At 34.3% G+C, this 23,138-nt stretch overlaps 1 protein-coding gene across 4 annotated transcripts in view; it reads left to right on the forward strand.

The window, feature by feature from the left end:
• ZNF804A (zinc finger protein 804A) overlaps window positions 1-20,588 on the forward strand; it is a 354,436-nt gene extending 333,848 nt beyond the window's left edge. For all 4 annotated transcript variants that reach the window (XM_079134543.1, XM_079134542.1, XM_079134544.1 and 1 more), the window contains 2 exons: window positions 14,169-14,299; window positions 16,527-20,588. In XM_079134543.1, the coding sequence (XP_078990669.1) occupies window positions 14,169-14,299; window positions 16,527-19,764 (3,369 nt within the window). In that variant the 3' untranslated portion in view covers window positions 19,765-20,588. The remainder of the gene's footprint in view (window positions 1-14,168; window positions 14,300-16,526) is intronic.
• The last annotated feature ends 2,550 nt before the right edge of the window (window positions 20,589-23,138 follow it).

A 23,138-nucleotide genomic window follows, 5' to 3' on the forward strand; every position in this document is an offset into this window, starting at 1 on the left:
AAGGAAGAGGAGAGAGAACATAAGAGGGGGCCAAAATCTCTGCTTTGTAATAAAGTCACCCCTGTGTTCACAAACTCATGTCCATGACAATACCATTCATCTATTCAATTTGCTGCCCTTCTGACTTAAACACCTCTGATCAGTGTTCACTGGCCAACACTGTTGCATTGGGAATTAAGATTCCAATGCATGCTCTTTTTACATTGAAATCATAGTGCATGTATTCCCTGCCCTTTAGATTCCTCAGGCTGATGTTATCCCAAATATTCAAGCACCACCTTTGAGTTCTGTCTCTGCAGTAGCCTATGTCAGAATATCTGTTTCTTCAAAAGCTGTGGAACAAAATTTGAAATAGCTCTTGGATACAGGTTAGCATGATCACCAGGCAAACTGTGCTCTCATCTTAGTGCCTGGAAGACACAGTTTACTTTGGCATGAATCATCCTGTCACGCATGCAGTTTTGAATGATGACTTGACATTAGATTCTCTTAGAAGAATACAAGTGCATGTCTCACATCCTATCCAGCAAGAAATTTTTTGCTTTCCCATAGCAGTTCTAGGTTTCAGCATTTAAGTTACAGTATAATTACATACAGATGAGATTACATGGATGGATGTGGTAGTCTTTATGTCTTAGAAGCCCCATCTCATAAATAAGAACTAAACCTGGCCAAGTCTCAGTTATTACTTCCTACCAAGTATTAGTAAATCCTTCACATTCTTCCCAGTTCAAACCCAATTAGAAGTCATTTGCAATCATAATCAAAGTTTTCTATTACATAACTGGTATTTCATCTTTATTAGATATATAAGAAACAGAACTCTAAGGTAAAAATTCCTCTGTAGATGACGAAACATTTGTTAATGGTTTACTCACAATGTCTTTATTATATACTAATTGATAAATCATAACTGTACCAAGTATTTTTGAGTAAGAAAAAAAAGATAGGTTTAAATTTATATAGTGTATTTCCCACAGACCAGTACTTCTATAGGATATATACAGTAATCTCCCATTACACCAAAGAAGTGATAAAAATGTTAGTCAATTCACATAGATTTCATACCCTTAAAATAACATATATAAAAATTTTATCCATTTTATTGAACATATTGATTTACTTGTGAATACTCAAATTTTTGGAAATATTTGGAATAATCTAATTACTTATTAAGCCAAATACATAAGTATATAAGAATTCGCACAAGAGTAATTGTTGCTTCAGTTATAAAATACATCACATTTTTACATTTCAAATTTAAATTTAATAAATTCTAATCCAAGTAAAAAATGATAGTGAGAAAAAAAATGGAAAATGTTATATAATGGAAAATAAAAGTATAATTATTTCAATTTTTCATACAGAGAGAAAGAGGATTAACAACTTGCATATCTTCTGGTTACTTAATACTATTAATATAGATGAAGATACTTTTGATTATATTATAAAATATTGGCAATTCTTTTAAAAAGTTAGTACTGTAACCCAAACATATTACAAATATTTGACGACTCAACATTATTTGTAATAGTGATATAGTATATCCTTATAAAGTTGAGCCATTATTCAACCATTCTTCAATTTCTACCCATTCAAGTTACTCATGTGTTTTTTTTTAAATAATAGTGTCAATATCTCTTACAATCAAGTTCCCATTGCTCTCACTATATTGCTAAAGATCTTATCCAGATTTTTGTTAGCAAATTTTCAAAGCCTCCTATTGTAAAAAGAAGTTAATCACTGCCATCCTGTGCCAATTCAATTTGACAAGCATTCATGAGCACTTACAATGCACAAGACACTTCTGATCCACCACTTAAGAAAATGAACTCAATGGTCGGAAAATCAGTTTTAGACATAACACATACTGATTGCAAAGACTTTTATATTAGAATGAGAATAGGTTTTTTGTCCACAAAAGGAGCCTTGAGTTAATGGAATCTAAAGAACGAGAGGCCTTGGGGAAAGATATTGTTCAGATCTGATATGCCATTAAGAGATTAGATGCTTTTAAAGCTGCCAGGAGAAAAGTCCAAATGATACACATTCGTGATAGTAATGGGGGAAGAAATTTTGAAAAAAAAGAGTCTTCTACAGTATCACTCAACATAATGCCATTGATTAAATAATGACTAGAAGGAAATTACACCTTAAAATGTGATAACATCCACTAGAATATTTTAACCTTCTCTGAAGAAGTATATTTGCTAACATTCTAATAGAACTCTCTGCAGAGTCTCTTTCAAGAGAGCTAAATTGATTCAGGAAATGGAGGTGGTGATTGAGTTGTAATATTTTGAGGGAATTACTCCTCTGTAAGGTAAAAAGCATACTTAGATTTTTTTCAAGAGCCAATGAAAATAGTTCTTGATAGAAACAACTCTCCAGGATTGAAAGGAAGTTTTATACCTGAGGAAACAGTAATAGTGGATAATGTATTAACTATGAAATGTGAAACTATTAACAGAAATATTGAAACAAAAATTAATAGAAACACATAATATAACACATAATATAATTCTTATTGCTCTAAACATTTTATTTAATATCAACTAACTTTATTTTAAAAGCTGACATTGGAAACATTATTCTTAGAGAGTGAAGTACAGGAAGGAACTTTCAATATCATCTGAGAAGAGAGCAATCTATTGATATGAAGAAAATTATCTAGAGATAATTAGATGTTCTACTAAGCAGATACATAAGTTAAGAGTATTTTCAACTATAAATAAGAGAAAACGCAAAGTTTATTTTGTTCTCAAATTCTATAAGTAATCAGTGTAAGGGTGGTGCTATATTTCAATGATGCTATTATGGAGTGTGAATATTTTTATTTTTTTGCTTTAGCATCTTGGCCTATTCAAACTGATAGCATTTCATTATCTGCTACCTGTCTAGACTTATAATTATACATAGAAAGGAACGGAATATCATTTTAAAAATAACGAAGAAAGGTAGTTTTTCTTTTCATGAGATTGTTTTAAAAGGGATATCCACTTCAGAGACATCGATTTACAATTGTATTAGTGGGGACTGTGTGACATATCCACTTTGTTTACAAGGGAGGCTAGGATTTTAATATTTTAATTCAGTGTCTTTTTCCACCCCCCCCCCCCAAAAAAAAGGAATTTTGGTAATGAATTAGAAGAATATAATTCATAAACTGAGAGCGACTTACAATGTTCATTGCAGAAATCATGATTGGAGTACTCATCTTCTATTAGGGTTCTCTAAAGACTAGAATATATGAATGTATGAGAAGGAGATGGATGGAGAGTAGGGTGGGAGAGAGAGGGGGAGGAGGGGAGAGAGAGAGAAACAGAGAGAGAGAGACAGAGGAAAGAGAGTTTAAGGAACTTCTGCACACAGTTATAGGGGCTGATAAGTTCAGGATTTCAGGATCTGCAGGACACGGTGCCAGGTATAAACTCAGGGAAGAAATCTGAAAGTTGTCTGGAGACCTAAGTTCTTTCTCTTTCACAGGACCTTGGTCTTTTCTCTTAAACTCTTCAATTGATTGAAAGAGGCTCAAAAACATTATTAAGGATAATCTACTTTCCTCAAAGTCTGCTGGTTTCATTGTTAACCCCTCTAAAAAATACCTTTACAAGAAAATCTAAAATTTGGCCAACTGTCTAGGTACCATGGTCTTCCCAAGCTGACATGTACATTGAACCATCACAAGTCCACTCTTGCTAACTTGGCACCTGTACACATCCCCTTAAACGATATTCAATTGCCAAAGAAATATAATTATGAAGTGACACTCTGCCTAACATGGCACGACTACCCTGTATGTGATAGAAAACACACTAACCCTTTCCTCAAGAATAGGAGGTAAATGTATCAGGTGATGTTCACTCTTCTCTTTAATGTTCTATAACTTAAATACTAAAATGCAAAATTAGCAATAACAAAATACTGTGATATAATTCAATAATCTTATGTGATAATGGGATAAGAAAAGAGAACCAAGATATGTAAAGATGATATAGATATAGTAGATATAGATAGATACAGAGTTTGCCCTTTATCCAAGGTTACACAAAACTGATATTTGTAACTTCTTTCATTCACTGTCCGTTTCCTTTTCCTTCAGAATGTACCTCTGCTGGTCACAACTCTTAACAGGATGAAGTGACCCAAACCTTCACTCTAAAGGAACTGGGTCATTATTAGTCCTGCCTGAATAGAGCTTTAGTATTTCCTTACATCAATCATAGATTGAAGTTAACGCTAAGAGAGTCCTCAAGGATCACCTGTATTCCATGCATTCTTTTCCTCCTTTCTTTGTGGGGTAACTGCCAATTTCTCTTGGAAATCAGAACCAATCTCTTTATCCAATACAATTATTGCCTTGTTTGTCTATCAATTCAGAGGCAGGAGGAGACAAAGTGACCAGGCACATTCTTAACTTCTCATTCAATGGGATTGTGAGTAAGCCTCCTGGCAGAAGCACTTCTTTTGAAATCGAGAGCTCTAGGCCAGCAGAGCATGCAGTGTGGGACAGAAAGCATAAATTTTGCTAGTTGATCACTAGGGGTGATAAGGATTGGTACCACTCTCAGGTTCACCCACCAATCAATCTCTCGAACCATGAATCCCAGTTATGGAATTCGTAGCACCATAGGTTGGCCACTAATTCACAGCATATACAGCCTTTTGGAGAACTTTGCCCCAACCCAACAAGGTATCGTCCACTAGTTGGAGCTGTAACTGCGTTTTCAAAAATTGATCTGCTCTCTATGAAACTAACTGATTCAGGATGATGGGAAACATTGCAAGACCCAAGAATTTGAAAACATGGGCTCAATGCTTAACATTATTTATTGTGAAATGAGCTCTTTGATCAGGGAAATAAAGTGGAATGTCACAATTTTACATAAAGCATTCTGTTAAACATGGAGGGTAACTTATTGAGCAGTATTGTGGGCAAGGAGGCCAATTCATACCCAGAGTAAATTTCTACTCCAGGAAAAACATAATATTATTCCTTCAATAATAGAAGCAGTAGTTCAAAGCAATCAACCTGCTGCCAGGCAGTTGACTGATCATCCCAGGGAGACACATGATCAGTGATGGTCTCCGCTGCTGGCCAAGTGCACCCCCAGCAGTGATGGTAGTCAGATCAGCTTTGGCGAGTGCAAGTCCATGTTGCTGAGCTCATGCATAACCTCCATCCCTACCACTCTGGCCACTAGCCGATGACATGAGTGACTGGAGAAGGAGACTGTTTGGGCTCCATAGAACACGTTTCCTTTTCTCTTGATTGTTAAAATCCTCTTATCTGAGGTCCTTGTCACCAACTTCCCAATCATATCCCTTCTAAGTCCCTACCCAGCCACCTAACACATTGGTCTCAGCTCATGGATTGATGTAGAATTTCATATCTGACTATTTCTCATTTCAAGAGAAATACATAATCATATTCACTGTTTAAGTTTCCACCCTTTGGGAGGATTCCTTCCATTGTTCTTCAGGGGGGTCCCAGAAAGGAGCTGTAGCATCCCAGATTGCTACTTTCAGACAGCACTTGCATCTCACCCAGAATCACCTATAAACCAGGTCCAACTTTCTTCTCCCTCTGTCAACTGTCACCTGCCCAGTGTCATAATTTAGAGAATTCTTCTTTCCCCACCCTTTAAAAAGTAGCAGCTCTGGAGAATCAGTGCAAACATCAAGGCATAAAACAACCAGGAGCTGTGATTAAAATATAAATGGCCTGCAATTCATATTTCTTTAGCCCTGGCTGTTCTCTTTTCTTGGAGGTTTTGTTTGTTTGTTTGTTCTTTGTCTCCTGTTTTCCTCTCTTTTTTCCTGAAATATCCTCACGTCCTACAAATCTTTGCTCAAATGTTCCCATCTCAATGTGATCTCCAATAATGAAAATATGCAAAGCTGCTGCCCAGTGAGTCAGGCCTTTGTACTCTGCTTACCTTGAGTGTGGCCAAAACTTGGGTGACTTGTTTCTAACTGGATAAAATATGAAAAAGTGATAGACTTCCACACCATTGGCTATGCTGCTTCATGTATAGCATTTTATGAGTTCATCCGAGAATGGGAGAAGAGTTGTTCCTGCAATCTTGAAGCCTCCATTCTGTGGTAAGAGCTTGTGAAAAAGCTCCTGAGCAAGAAACTCCTGAGCAAGCAACTGCTGGCAGCCTCTAGTTGCTGAGTGGCCCTGAATGGTGGTCAGTAGGAAGCCCAGGCTCTCAGTCCTGCAACAAGGACACAAATAAATTCTGCCCGAAACACTAGAATATTTTTTCCTTGACAAGTTTCCAGATGAAAATACTGTCCAAACAATATCTTTATTGGTCAAAGAATAGGCATACTGACTCACAAAAACTAGCAGATAATAAATGTGGATTACTTTAAGATAGTGAATTTGTGGTGAATTGTTAGACACAAACACACACACCACACAACAAAACAAAAACAAAAGTAATAAACCTTTCCCAATCAGTGTTTTTGAGATTGCTATTTTTTCTCTTACCGTGTGCATGCCTAGTGACTGTCTCTGCTTAACTTTGTTTTGTCCACATCCATTTTCATTATCTATTATTCATTCAACTAACATATTTATGTGTTTTAATCTCTGTCAACTATGATGAAAATATCGTGAAAAAGGGCAGAACTGCTTTCCTCTTTGTCACAGCAACTCTGCTAGCATAGCACCTGACAAAAAAAGGAGGCCATTCAATGACAGGTAAATGAATACAGGCATCACAGTCAAACCACCCAGACTGGAAATATGAGATAGCTCGAATAACATGCAGCAGAGTAAATATAGAAGATAAACCACAGGGCATGATCCAGGACATCCTGACTCCAGGGTGGATTCCACCACTTACAATAACTCTGGACAAGTTTGGAAAATTTGCTTACCTTTTTTTCTCTCAATTCTGAATATGAATACTGTTATGTTTTGGATATGAGTGTCCCCCAAAAGCTCATGTGTTAGTCAACGCGGCTGTGTCCAGAGGTGAGAAGATTGGATCACAAGGGATCTGACCTCTTCAGTGGATTAATCTTTTCAATGGATTAATAATTTGAATTAAGTATTGGGAGGTGGTGGAAACTATAGGCAGGTGAGGCATGGCAAGGTGAAGTAGGCACTAGGGAAGTGACCTTGGGAAATGTGTCTGTCCCTGGTTTGTTTCTCTATTTCTGTCTGTCTCTGCTTTCTGGCTGCCATGAGCTGAGCAGCTTTCCTCCACCACACCTTTCTATCATGATTCTGCCTTAGAGCCAGCTGACCACAGACTGAATCCTCTGAAACCACAACAAAAAAAATAAATCTTTTCTCCTGTAAGTTGTTCTTGTCAGGTTATTTTGGATATAGTGACCAAAAAAAAAAAAAAAAAAAAAACAAACAACTGAGGAACATAATATAAGCTTTGTCTACTTACATATTGATTTTCAGAATAAAACAAAGAAATGTATATAATATTGCTTAATTCATTTTAAGAAGCAGCATTAATTCTAAATGAAGAGATCCAGAAGATATGTTTCAATCTTCATATTACAGACAAGAAGTTAACAATATAACACTTAAGAAAAATTGAGAGTTGCTTCCCAGGATTGGGTATGATACATACTCACATATGTTGGGAGGGGTGTAAAAATGGTGTAAAATTCTGGGCAACTGTTTGGAAAATATTAAAAGTCTCAGAAACATCACATGCATATAATTTACTCCAGAATTTCTGCTTCTGCTTATAGGAATCTGTCTTGTGACTGGTCAGGTATAAAAAGATTAGAATTCAGGAATGCTTATGGAAGTTTGGCTTGTGATTTTAACACAATGTAGTTGACCTGACTGTTTATGCACAAACTGATGATCTAATATAAAGTTTTATATTTTCTCTTTTGTTGGTTGGAATGTATATTACCCCTCACCTTCTCTCTTTCTCTTCACATTGATTACATTTTGGCCAGTCTCTTAACTTTGTCCTAACCTGAGACCAGGATCTTCACATTTCCAACCTAATGGGTTTGCTGAGAACATATCTGAAGACTAATGTTGATATATTTTTTGTTGCCCTGGTGACATTTTGTCTCTCTAAAGAAAAAATAATAGTAATTCAAGGAGAAAAATGGAGTAGTCCTGCTAAGAAGATATCATATCAAAGAGTATTTATTTGCTATGCTTTGCCATTTTCTAAATGCATATTTACAAAGCATATATTAAATTATATGTCAGGGTTCATTACAATTTGTTTTGAAGTAGAACAACTACACTACCTTTTCACACAATTTCTTTTTAATTTTTTTTTCTTATTTTTAAATAATCTGGTTAACTGACATTCCTGTCTTGGTATTTATCACTAAGAATTTCTTTTTATTTATTTATTTATTTTGATTAATTGTACACAAATGGGGTATAATTGTTGTTTCTCTGGTTGTACACGAAGTAGAGTAGCAACATATGTGTAATCAAACATTTACATAGGGTAATGATATTTGTCTCATTCTGTTATTTTTCCTCCACCCCCCCTTTTTCCACTCTACAATCCATCCATCCTCCACTCTTGCCTCCCTCCTGTCCCCTGCCATTATGTATCATCATTCGATTATCAGAGAGATCATTTGGTCATTGGTTTTTTGGGATAGGCTTATCTCATTTAGCATGATAGTCTCCAACTGTATCAATTTACCTGCAAAAGCCATAATTTTATTCTTCTTTATAGCTGAGTAATAGTCCATTGTGTATACACACCACAGTTTCTTTATCCATTCATCAATTGAAGGGCAATCTAGCTCCTGTGAATTGAGCAGCTATGAACACTGATGTGGCTGTATCTCTGTAGTATGCTGATTTTAAGTCCTTTGGGTATAGACCAAGGAGTGGGATAGCTGGGTCAAATGGTGGGTCCATTCCAAGTTTTCTAAGGAATCTCTACACTGCTTTCCAGAGTGGCTGCATTAATTTGCAGGCCCACCAGCAATGTATGAGTGTACCTTTTCCCCCACATCCTCACCAACACCTATTGTTGCTTGTATTCTTGATAATCACCATTTGAATTGGGGTGAGAAGGAATCTTAGGGTAGTTTTGAATTGCATTTCTCTTATTACTAGAGATATTGAACATTTTTTCCTATATCTGTTGATTACGTGTAGATCTTCTTCTGTGAAGTGTCTGCTTATTTCCTTAGCCCGTTTTTGAGTTATTCCCAATAAATTCCTGGGGAACTTTTTGAAATATTGGTATTTCCATAAACCTCACTCCATAAACCTCATGGGTATTGTCTTGTTGCATGAAACAAACCATATTATTTCCATTTTAAATTCCTAAAAGAACTTGCTAAGTTTCTATTGTGTACATTTCAAAATTAATCTCTCTATATACACTATGATGTAGACTTTTGTTTTGCTACAAAAACTTATAAGAAAGGATATCAAAACTCATAAATTATGACCGTAACAGTCTCCAAATTATTTGGTCAGTTCTATAAACTCTGCAGTTGAATATTACATGAACTGATTAATCTAAATATCAGGAAGTATAAAGTAAGAGAAGTATGTGTTCAAATATGATCAAAATTAGCAAGATTCAGTGGGTGTAGCTCATCTCTCCTGGACAACTTCTGCAATCTTGATACACTAGCACTTTAAACACACAGTTTTTGAAATTAGCATTTAGACAGGGTCTCCAGATATGTCTAAAGTCAATCATGCTATAGCTGAGACAACAGTATTGGTATTTGATAATTGGCAACTTGATAGTCATCTACTGTGTCAATGTAATTACATTAATTCAAATTAATGTAGCAAATAGAATAATTCATAATCGTAGTGGTGAGTCTGAAAGAGTAAATCATGAAAGCCTTGATATTTCACATACTTGCATCAGAATGGAAGCTTTGCTTTTCATTAGAAACATTGTACTTCTATTAATGAAATATAAACTCACTTATTTTAACATTCTATTATTACATGCATCATATTTATTATACATGTACTTATGTGTATATATTACAGAAATTAACTTTTATTAAAAACACTAAGGTCTACCTTTCTTGTTTGTTGCCTATAGCTTCCCAATAAAATATTATTTTATAAAAGAGTCTTTGATGATTAACTCTTCCATTAGTATTGCAACTTTTTTACTTCGTATCACTTGCCACTCTAATTCTTTTAAGTACTTATTTTACTAAACCTAGCCTCTATTTCCTTTCACAATTCTCCTTTAGCATCCTCTACTAGCAACCAAATTAGTCACCCCTCTTGATTGGATATCTCTTCCATGCAATGACAAAGAGTATTTCTCAAAGGAGTGATAATAGAAATGGAACAGATAAGATCTCCCATGATTTGACTACCAATTATTTATCCATTCTTATCACTTCTGCCCCACCCTAGACATATTTCTCTACATAGATATTTGTTAGAAAATGCATGTTCTTCTTTCTGTTTGTACAAAACAGTTTATTTTCCCTGATAACACCCTTCTATCTCCAATGTCTAACCTTTCTTCCTCAGGCTAATACAACAATATTGTTCAAGACTCAGTTCACATGTCACTTTTCCTAAGTAGGACTCCTTGGTATTTTTAGGTCATGTCTGTTTTTAGGTACTACACCACTGTACAAATATCTCAAAAAGGGATTGCTAACATTTCCTGGGTATGATCTCTTCTTATTTCTGCGTAGTGTACCTAAATACACCTGCACTTGCCTGCAGGTACATTTACAAAATAGCATTTTAAAAATACTATTGTAAAAGTGTGCCTTTTTCCCCACATCCATGCCAACATCTATTATTGTTTGTGTTCTTGATAATAGCCATTCTAATTGGAGTAAGATGAAATCTTACTTGTTTTAATTTGCATTTATCTAATCACTAGAGATGTTGAACACTTTTTCATATATTTATTAATGCCTGTGTATCTTTTTCTGTAAAGTGTCTGTCCAGTTCCTTGGCCCACTTATTGATTATATTTATTGATTGATTATATTTTGGATGTTAAGTTTTGTAAGTTCTTTATAAAATTTGGAAATTAGTGCTCTATCTGAAGTGCATATGGAAAGGGTTTTCTTCCGCTCTGTAGGCTCTCTTCACATTATTGATTATATCCATTGCTAAGAAAAAGCTTTTTAGTTTTAGTCCATCCCATTTATTGATTCTTGCTTTGATTTCTTGTGCTTTGGGAGTCTTGTTGAGGAAGTCTGATCCTAAGCCAATATGATAAAGATTCAGGCCTACTTTGTCTTCTATTTGGTGCAGGGTCTCTATCTAATTCCTAAGTCCTTGATCCATTTTGAGTTGAGTTTTGTGCAGGGTGAGAGATAGAGATTTAATTTCATTTTACTGCATATGGATTTCCAGTTTTCCCAGCACCATTTGTTGAAGAGAATATATTTTTTCCATTGTATGTTTTTGGCTCCTTTGTCTAGTATGAGGTAACTGTATGGATGTGTGTTTGTCTGTGTGTCTTCTGTTCTGTACCATTGGTATGCCTGTCTATTCTGGTGCCAATACCATGCAGTTTTTGTTACTATTGCTCTGTAGTATAGTTTAATGTCTGGTATTGTGATAACTCCTGCTTCACTTTTTCTGCTCAGACTTGTTTTGGCTATTCAAGGTCTCTTATTCTTCCAGATGAAGTTCATGAATGCTTTTTCTATTTCTATGAGAAAAGGCACACTTTTACATTGCTGGTGGAGTTGCAAATTGGTACAGCCACTCTGGAAAGCAGTGTAGAGAATCCTCAGAATAATTGGAATGGACCTACTTTTCACCCAGTAATTCCACTCCTTGGTTTGTACACAAAGGACATAAAATCAGCACACTGCAGTAACACAGTCATATCAACGTTTATAGCAGTTCAATTCATAATAGCTAGATTGTGGAACCAACGTAGATGCCCTTCAACAGATGAATGAATAAAGAAACTGTGGTATATATCACAATGGAATATTATTCAGCTATAAAGAAGAATAATATTATGGCATTTGCAGATAAATGGATGGAATTGGGGAATATCATGCTAAGTGAAATAAGCCAATCCCAAAAAACCAAAGGCTGAATGTTTTTCCTGCAAGTAGATGATAATATATAATGAGGGTAGGAGGTGAGACAAGAATGCAGAAACTTTAGATTATGTAGAGGGTAATGAGAGGGAGAAGGGTATGAAAAATGGTGGAATGAGACAGATGTCATTACCCTATGTACATGTATGATTACACAAATGGTGTGAATCTCCATCATGCACAACATAGAAACAAAAAGATGTACCCCATTTGTGTACAATAAACCAAATTGCAGTCAGTAAAAATAAAAAAATAATTTAAAGAATACTATTAAAATAGTATTTTAAAAACTATTTAAATACTATTAAAATAATAAAAGGCACTGCTTTATTAAAAACAGTATTTGAAAATACTATTAAAAATAGTATTTAAAAAATCTTAGACATTTAACAAAGTATCTGTTGCTGGTACTCAATAATTATCTGTTGAGTCTATGTAAAGTTTTTAACAAATATAAATGACTAAAACTATGAATTCTTGAAATTGAGAAGTAAAATTTTCTTGACCTGTTATACTTTAATTCTAGATCTGGTTTTTAAGATCAAATTAATGTATACACATTATAAAGCCGTAACTAGTTTATTAGTCATATCAATCTAATGATATCAAAGTTCTACTTTACATGACATGTTTGCACAATTTACATATTTATGACATGGTTTATCCTTTGTCAAATTCTACCTTGCACAAAGTATTTTTGTACAAATGTGTCAATGGAAATGAGCTTCTCAAAATTTACTTTATATAATTAAAAATAATCCTACAATAATCACACATATGAAGATAAATGATACAGATTTAAGTATATATACACATACATCTTCTATAAAACCCACCAATTAAGATATTAGAAATTATTTGAAACTGAAGCTGTGTTTATGCTCTACGTAAGTGATACAATCATAATCTAGTCATAATACAGGATCACTAGGAGTCTAATGTTATTTAATCAGGATAACTAATTTTTATTAAGATTAAGAGAAAATTCCTAATTTGTATAAAATAACCAATTTATATAATAACTTACAAATATTTATTCAACAGAAAGTTTATATATCTGGAATTATTCTAAGTCCCTGGTACACATCAGTCTATAGGTATAGGTACAAGACATGTATTAAAACTTTATTCAATAATTTCATTAAAATGTGACAAGTGTATTTCTTAATTCTCTTAGAATCCTACTCTCAGACTGACATATCACAATTGCATAGCAAAATAAAACAACAGGGGAAAATGCTACCTTAATCATTTTAATAGCTATACATCATCTCCATGAAAGGTCACAGTGAAAATATTTGGGGTATGGGACCAATTTGGTCTCCCTTAAATCATACTACATACATATCTATTTATCAACTGTATTCAAGTCTATATACTTTTTTTCTGACATTCAACACAGAAAATAAGCTCCTTTAATAAAGATGAAAAACACTGCCCAAGGGAACAAGATTCCTTAGAAAACAATATTAATTTTCTTCCAAGGTCTTGAGTTATTTGGGAAACGTGCCTGATATTTGAGAAAAGGTATTGCTTTATATCACATCATAATTTGCCTTATGGATTAATATAAGACATTTACTCTTAGAAAATATTAGAAGGACCAGATAACTTTCTAGGATACAGCACATCAAAATATAAGGAACTTTATTATGTATAACTGAAATATGTAGTTATTTGAATTTCTATGAAACTTAGGAGTTTGTAAGAGTATGAAATGCTTCATCTAAATTTTGCAGAGAAACTTAGCAAACAACAATCAATATGAAGAGAAGAAAATTACATTTTCAACTTATACCTTTTGCTGTAATGTAGCAATATGCTTGTTCATTTTTACAAGCCAAGGTGGAAGAAAATACTTTTGTTAAAAGTGGGTTGTAGGGGCTGGGGTTGTGGCTCAGTGGTGGGGCTCTTGCCTGGCATGTGTGGGCGCTGGATTCAATCTTCAGCACTACATAAAAGTAAATGAGTAAAATGAGGATGTTGTGTCCACCTACAACTAAAAAAAAATAAAAAATAAAAAAGTGGGTGTAATGAATATTGTTTTCCTTTGATGAGGAATTCCAACACTAGAACTTTAAAATTGCCATAGACCCAAAGGCTATTAATTATTTCCATTTTTTTAATAGAGGCTCAAAGAACTGAAACAAAGGGAATTTGCTCGAAATGTAGCATCTAAATCCAGAAAAGATGAAAGAAAACAGGAAAAGGCACTTCAACGCCTGCACAAGCTGGCCGAGCTAAGAAAGGAAACTGTATGGTGCGTATGCAATGAAATGTGAAGTTTTCTTAAAACATGACCAAAAAAAAAAAAAAAGTTGGAGGAGTTAGAAATAAAGGGCACAAATCTATTTATTTCTGTACCCAGAATAAGGCACACATGTTTTCATGGCCTTCTGTAGGCTGTAAACAGTAATTTGAATTTGAATTTTATGCAAACACCTGTTTAATGCACATTTCAATAAAATGCCAAAATTACTATAATTTTAGTTTATAAAAAAGTAGATTCATATTATGCTTCCATTTAAGCTATCTGAATTGAAAGCTATCCTATTTCTTGGTGAAATTCAAAACATTTGATTGAAGAAGAGGGTAAGAGACTGTCTTATGATCTTGTTTGCAAAGGAAGTTTTAAGAGGATCTTATTTTTAAATGAAATTTTGGAGAACATTTATTTGAAATTTTCTTTCACATTTTAAAAAGAGGTCATGAAGATGCAATGCACATCAGAAGCAGATCAAAATTAGTTTCACTGTGAATAAACTATACCTGGAGTGTTAAAAGTTCATGACTCTTAAACTTTGACCGGCTTCTCACAGTGAGCAGCTGTTAGATGTGAACAGTATCATAATACAGACCTCACAATCCCAGGCAGGGCAACATTATTAAAAGGAGACCACTTTTAATAGTGTGCTTTTTTTCCCCCTGATAAATAAAACTTCTTTTGTTACTGTCTATAACAAAGTTATTTATAATAAATCTATTGTACACTGAATAGCGTTATGAAATTTACTGATTTACCAAAAAAATTTTAGGCATGCTGGATTTAGAAAATAATTCATGAAAATAAAATTTGGACATATTTAGAATCCTTTATGAACTGTAAATATATATATATACTAACCAGATATATTTTACTAAAATATATATACCTATATATCATAAACTAACCAGATGTTTTGCATATATATAATATGCACACACACACATATATAATATCATACACACACACACACACACACACACACACACACACACACACATATATATGCTAACCAGATGTATTTTTTTACTTCATGAGGGGAGGGAAAAATGGAAAATTATAACATTTGAAGTTAATGTTATAGAGAACTGTGAAACTTATGTGATTTAATATTCTGGAAGTAGCATTGGCAAAGGTAAATTCTAATATATTAAGAGAAATAGAATTGATGAGACATGTACAAAGAACCCTAATATTTCTTACCTAAATTACTGTCCTCGTTATGGAACATACATTTTTACATTATGCACGTGCACAGCCCCATACATACCCAAACATACATGATTCTTTCATTAACTCTGTTCTTATAAAGATGTGCAAATAGCAATTGTCACTGTTACTAGTAGCAGATGAGGCAAGAGAAGAGTACATTGTATTAGTGATTAAATAAAGAAAATATCCCAATATAAAGGTTTAGTCATTTAAACTTCTAAAACACTAAAATTTTAAAAGAACTTGGAACATTCTGCACAAGATGGAAAGATTTCTAATATTTATGTGCTGACCACATATATTTTTAAAATCAGCATTCACTATTTTATGGTATAGTGTAATGCCATTTCTTTTGCCCTGCATTACTGTATATTAGGATGTCACTTACAGGATAATTACTTTCAGGATAATTTTAATATTGAGCCTAGCAACTCTGGAAGACTCAAAGCTATCATCCAGTCAGCACTATTTCTTAGATATCTTTGCATGACAGCAAACTTCTTGGGCCATGGTAGGCTCTGAGTGAATGCTGGTTGAACTGAGTTGTGGAATAAAAATCTCAGCATTGCATTTCTAAGGTCAAGATTGTGTGATTTTTCAATTTCTTTCATATTTTTCACATAACATCAATAAAGTCAAGTATTTGTGAATTAAAAATAATTTTACTGTAGAGAATTTTATAACACTACAAAATGTCACTGAAAGAGGATGTGGAGGTAGAAAATCTTGGACAAGAAATAATGCTTTGAGGGCATAGTACTATCCAAGACATTGCTGGTTTTTTTGGCTGTAAGAGTAATTATAAGACCATATTTCCTAGTTATCCCAAACAACAACCAATAACTAAGAGGGACTGTGACAGTGTGGAAATCAATTGCAGCACATGAAAGTAGTCCTTGCAATGATTTAAAAATTTGGAAAAAAAGATTTAATGACATTTCTAAGATTTAAGAGTTTGAGTGTTCTTCCTTCAAAGTGTCCTATTTACCACACATTTGGTTTCTTTTTCTAGTGCTCCTGGAAGTGGCCCCATGTTCAAGTCAACAACTGTTACTGTGAAAGAAAACTGTAATGAAATATCTCAAAGAGTTGTGGATTCAGCTAATAACCAGCATGATTTCAAATATACTTTGATTCACAGTGAAGAAAACACTAAAGATGTTACCACTGTTGCTGCGGATCCAGAAAGCACAAATAATTATACAGCAAAAAATAACCAAGTTGGGGATCAAGCCCAGGGAATTCACAGACACAAAATCGGCTTTTCTTTTGCATTTCCAAAGAAAGCATCTGTGAAGCTGGAGTCCTCAGCTGCAGCCTTTTCTGAATACAATGATGATGCCTCTGCGGAGAAAGAATTTAGCAGAAAAAGTAGATTTGTCCCCAGTGCTTGTCATCTTCAACTATCTTCACTCACAGATGCAGTTTTGAGTTCTGAGGAGAAAACTAACTCTTTTCATCCACCAGAGGCAATGAGCACTGAGAAAGAAGCTGCTCAAACTCAAGAGATAAAAGAAGTTTCTAGTGAAAAAGATCCATTATTATTACCTTCATTTTGCCAGCTTCAACTCCCTTTTACTTCCAATGCAGATGATTGCCAAAATTCAGTTCCATTAGCAGATCAAATATCACTGGAAGATGTTAGTATTAATGAAGACATACCTGTGAGTGATAAAAGTTCTGAGTTGTTAGGAAACCAATCCACAGTTCTTGAAATGTCTAATGATTGCAAATCTGTGCAAGCTACCACAGAGGAAAACGTTAAAAATAATGATGCACCCACTATTGAAATTGAAAATAAAAATGGTCCTGTGACACTGGACCCTTCAAATACCGAAGAGGTTAATGTAACCTTACATAAAAAAATAGATCTATGTAAAAGACCATGGGAGCCATTTGTACCTGTACTCAACAAACTTGGATCAACAGTTCTTCAGTGGCCATCGGAAATGCTGGTTTACACAAATACTGAGCCATCGATTTCCTATAGCTGCAATCCTCTCTGTTTTGACTTTAAGTCCACCAAATTAAAAAATAATCTAGATAAGAATAAGGTCCCCTTAAATGACCTTTCTTCTCAGCAGAAGGGAGAAGACTTTTGCAAGAGATCGATTTCTGATTGCAAGGATACATCTCTTACAGAACTTACAGATTGTGAAATTGAAGGCAGCAAAACTGAATACACACAAGTCACTCCTCTTCTGACTGATGATACTCTTCCTAGTAGTTGTGATTCTGAAAGACATGAGAATATAGGTCAGAGGTCTAAAAATATTTCCTGTGGGACAAAGAAAACAGAAAAATATAATTTTACTAGAAATCAAATAAAGCATAACACAATGAATGAGAAATGCAACAAAATAAGGTTAAAAGATACTCATGAACATTGGTTCCATAAAAGTAGAAGAAAGAAAAAAAGGAGAAAGTTATGTCAGCATCATCATGGGCAGAAAACCAAAGAATCAGAAAGTTACTGTAAAATGGAAATGGAAAATAGTTATTCTGATAGAATTAGGAAAAATCCACTGGAACCAATTTCAGAAAGGCAGTATGTAATTGCAGGGCAATTATTAGACTCGTATCAGTTACCTGAAAAAAAGCCTAAATCATCGTCTATATACTTAAATGAAAATGAAGAAACGTGTAAAATCTGGAATAGTGACTACAATAACAGTGATGCCATCAGTTCTAAAAACCACTGCAAAAAGAACACAATACTTTTAAAAGGACAATCACATCCAACAATGATATATTCTGGGAAGCATAATTTAGCATACTCCAGAACTTACTGCTGTTGGAAATCCAGACTGTCAAGCTGTAGTCAGGATCACAGATGCACAGCTTTTCAAAACAACACAGAGTGCGTGAGTCAGAATCAGCCCGTTAAGAGAGGTTACAATTCCCTCATGAATGAATCAGAAAGATTCCATCGAAAACGTAGACAACATTCGTACTGTTATTCTTCAGATGAAAGTTTAAATCGACAGAATTATTTACCAGAAGAACTTTTGAAGCCAGCAAGAGCTTCGATTGCTCCCTGTAAGCCTAAAAAGAAAAAAAGGAGAAAAAGAAGCAAATTATACATGGGAGGTGAAACTTTGGAAATCAAAGAAGATACAGATTATTCCATGAAAAGGAGTTCTTTAAGTCACCCAGATGGGTTAACGAGTGAGGGACAAAAGGAAGAAATAAAATCACAAGAAGTTGCAAATATTGAAAGGAACTCAGAAGAACCAGACCAAGGGAAAAACAAATTGGTTTTGCACCCTAGCAATCCCCTGCCTTCTGAAGCCAGTGATGAAACTGAGCAGTTAGTAGCACAGGCCACTTCTACTGAACCATCAGAGGTTTCCAATGCTCCTACCACATCTGTCTACGTAGCTAGTGCCCCAACGAAAGAAGCACTTGGCAATACTTTGCTTGAACACAAAGAAAGAAATGAGACTACAAATATAAATGAAAAGCAAATTCCTTTCAAGGTACCTAATATTGAAAGGAACTTTAGACAGTCACAGCCTAAATCATACCTCTGTCATTATGAACTGGCTGAGGCCCTTCCACAAGGAAAGATGAATGAAGCATCAACTGAGTGGCTGTGCTATAATTCAGGAATACTTAACACACAACCACCGCTACCATTCAAGGAAGCACATATCAGTGGTCATACCTTCGTAACAACAGAGCAAATCCTGGCTCCATTAGCTTTACCCGAGCAAACATTATTGATCCCACTAGAGAACCATGACAAATTCAAAAATCTACCATGTGAGGTCTACCAGCACATCATACAGCCAAACGTGCTGGCCAACAAGGTCAAATTTACCTTTCCTCCAGCTCCTCTCCCACCCCCGAGCACACCTCTGCAGCCTTTGCCTTTGCAGCAGCCCTTATGTTCTACCTCTGTTACCACTATCCATCACACTGTTTTGCAGCAGCATGCTGCAGCTGCTGCAGCTGCAGCCGCAGCCGCAGCTGCAGGAACCTTTAAAGTGCTTCAACCACATCAACAGTTTCTTTCCCAAGTCCCAGCTCTGGCCAGAACATCTATACCTCAGATCTCAGTAAGACCAGTAGGACCTAGGCTTTGTCCTGGGAACCAGCCAACTTTTGTTGCTCCTCCTCAGATGCCAATCATTCCAGCTTCAGTTCTTCATCCCAGCCACCTGGCTTTCCCACCTTTGCCCCATGCACTCTTTCCTTCACTGCTTTCCCCACACCCAGCTGTCATCCCTCTGCAACCCCTCTTCTAGTCATCACCATAAACCGGAAAGAAAATACTCACATGAAAACCATTGCTCTATGCGTGGGAGTTCCTCTCAATGAATAATTGGATATATAACTGGTGGGAAAAAAAAACAAACAAACAAACAAACAAAAAAACTGGCCAAAATATGGCCTCATTGATTTCAATTCATTTACTGTAAGTGTAATGATGCAAATAAATTCTTAAGTTTCTGATATATAACATTATTAAAGCACTGAATAGTTTGAGAATCAATACTATATATGCTGTATATTAAAATGATGTCTTAAAAGTATGTATAATGTACATAAAATATATTTCTAGTACTGTAATTTATGTTATAAAGTATGCTTTCTGGTTTTTATTTCTAATCTTTGTGTATTTGCACCTATTTAACGTTTAGACAAAGCTGATGGCACTATGTTTTGTACCATGTTCCTTGAAACTGTAAATTCAGTGAAAAATATCTCTTGCAATAAATTTTTGTTAACTATTTAAGTAAATCAAACTTTGGTTTTTAGGTGGTTTTCACTATTTTCAGAGTGTTAATAATAGGATGTGTTCTACTTATGTTGTTTCTTGAGTCCACTTGTGTCTCTGAATCTCTTAGGCCCAACAAAATATCTTTGAAGCTCTATCAATTCTTGGATGTTACCATCTATCAGAATAAGTATATCAGAGGGTCCATTTGTTTTTCTCTTTATTCTAATATTGTTTATAATTTACTGTATTTCTCAGTCCTCTAATTAGACAATAAGCCATGAAAAATATGTGTTAATGTAATATTAGTATTTGAAGGGATAATAACTCAAAAACATGAGAAATATGTAGTATCCACCCAGGAATTCTCAAATAGAAATTGCAAACAACTAAATAAGTGTGCATATAACATTTTTGAATGTTAAATTTCTTGAATGTATCATGTTCGTTTTCAAGTATAACAGGAAATATATAATACTAGCATGGATTGTTTTAATTCTAACAATTCACGATCCATTAAATAACATCTTGGAGAGAATGACATAAATATATCATATATATTTGGGAATCTGTAAGTGGGATAGAGGGAACATAATCCTCATGCAAATCTTTTTAGTACTTATGTTTTTATCACATTCCCAAATCAACCAAAAATAATTAGAAAGAATTTTCATCACTTTTCCAAATTCTGTTTCATTTTAAATTATTTCTGCAGTATTCTTTTCTTAATTGTGCAACACTTTAATAATTATACATTAGAAAACTAGGAAATATTACACTTTTCCTAAGGAGGTTTCTAGTATTTGCATTCTCCAGACCATGCAATTTAGTATAACAAAAACCTCCCTTCTAGACTAGGCTCACCTCATGAGGTATAAATGTTAGAGGATTCTGGTAGCTGGGTAATAAATCTGAACATCAGGGAGCTCAACAGAGCCCCTCATAAGGGAGAGCAACTTTGAAATAGAGTTGTTCAGAGGAAATGTTATTTCATTATGAGGAAACATTAATCTATATGAAATGGAGTATATTAATAATTTAGAACACAATATTTCCCATATCATAAAAATTAATATTGAATTCCATTTTAACAGAAATCAGGGAGAGAATCTAGGCCATTTACTTTCATGAATACTTGCCATAATGATCATTGATTTAAATGTTCTTTTGCAAAATGCTTGTGAAAGACTGCGCCAGTTTATGATTGACAAATAAGAAGATAAAAATAGTAAGGAAGTAATTCCATTTCAAATGCTGTGTGATAATATGTTCCAAAAATGGGAACTTAAATTGGAACAGATGATTTTTCCTCAAGCAAAATATTTGAAACTATCTTTGAAGATAAAGTAGAAGGAATTTCTACTGGGAAATGCTGACCCAGTTTGTTTTTAGTCTGTCAAAGCAGAATTGTTCCTTCTGTTGTTAAAAAAATCAAACCAAGATATTGACTTTAAATTATGCAGATTTCCCCTCTTTTTTTTTTTTTTTTTCCCATCATCTTCTGACTATTATTCTGGTTGTTCATTTCTTATCTCTTATCTCTTGTTTTTTTTTTTTTTTCTTAATCTATTTTCTTTTCAATCTCATTGTAGACATAATTTGGGTATATGTGTGTTTTCTCATCTTTCTCCATATTGTTATTTCTTTTTCTCTCAAATTATGTGAATGTCTTAATTTTTGTTGTTGTTGTTAAATAACATGTTTAGACATGCTTCACTTTTCAGTTGTAATTGAATATATTTTTTTTCGGTTGTATAGTGGAAATATCTGGAAAATTTGAGGAGGAAAATTCTTAGTTAAGATTAATTGAAACTGAACTTGTTAGTACTTTGACTGTTCTCATGGATACAAATATCTAGACAAGAAAATTGAATCACAGTTAATTATTGAAGCCATTCTGGTCATAAATTTTTCTAGATATTTAACACCTTGATAAAATATCATTTAAATAATCTGAACATTCTGTATGTGTTAGAAACTCAAAATGAATGAATGATGAGGTACTTATTCATCTATTCTGATAACACTAAGTCCAGAATCACAGGAATTAGGTCAATTGGCTACAGACCAACAATAGGGGAGTCAGGAAGGAGTCATCAAGAAACTGTGCTGTCAGGGGACTACTGGTCAAGCACATTAGCCGCAGCAGGAGTCAAGGCAGTAGGGCAGGCATACTCTGGAAGCACTCTGGGACATGGGCTGATGACTTCTCCATCAGTTATATCCAGGAGTCAATATGCTAATCCTTTCTAGGCATAAATTAATTTATAACCTATAAGCTATGGAAATTTAAATGATTATCACACATCTCTTACCCACCATGTCTAGTCTTCTAGTTATAGGTATTACTATAGCATGTGTTAGTATGTAGAAGAACAAATTGGAATATAGAATGAAATCTGAATATGAAAAGTAACTGTATGCAACAAACAAAAATGTTTACATTAGATAATAGGAAGGAAACTTGCACAGTTTCATCTATTATGCATACGTCAGTGACGTATTTTCTCCAGGTTATTTTATGGGTCAATAGCTGTATTTAACTGTCCTCATGACATCTCAAAGTGAATATATCTAAAAAGTACTTTGTGCTTAGAGCTCAAAATCACTGTTTCACTTTATAAGTACCACTAAAACCTGTTCTTTGTTCTGTGCATAACTTTATAATAAAATATATTATTCAATTCAGAAACCAAGGTTTTATGGCCACATCAAAAAAATAAATGAACCATTTGGCTCCATTTTCTTAAATTCTTTTCAAATATTTTCCACTTTTTTTCCGACTGCATTCTCTCTAAAGTTCTTGTCCTAGTAGTTCATAAAGAATGCTCTTTTAAATTCAAGTCTTCATTCTCTCCAATATCTCATATCTATAGCCCATCTTCTCCAATGCTGCCAAGG

The sequence above is a fragment of the Sciurus vulgaris genome (genome assembly GCF_902686455.1).
Source record: "Sciurus vulgaris genome assembly, chromosome: 3".
Classification (NCBI taxonomy): domain Eukaryota; kingdom Metazoa; phylum Chordata; class Mammalia; order Rodentia; family Sciuridae; genus Sciurus; species Sciurus vulgaris.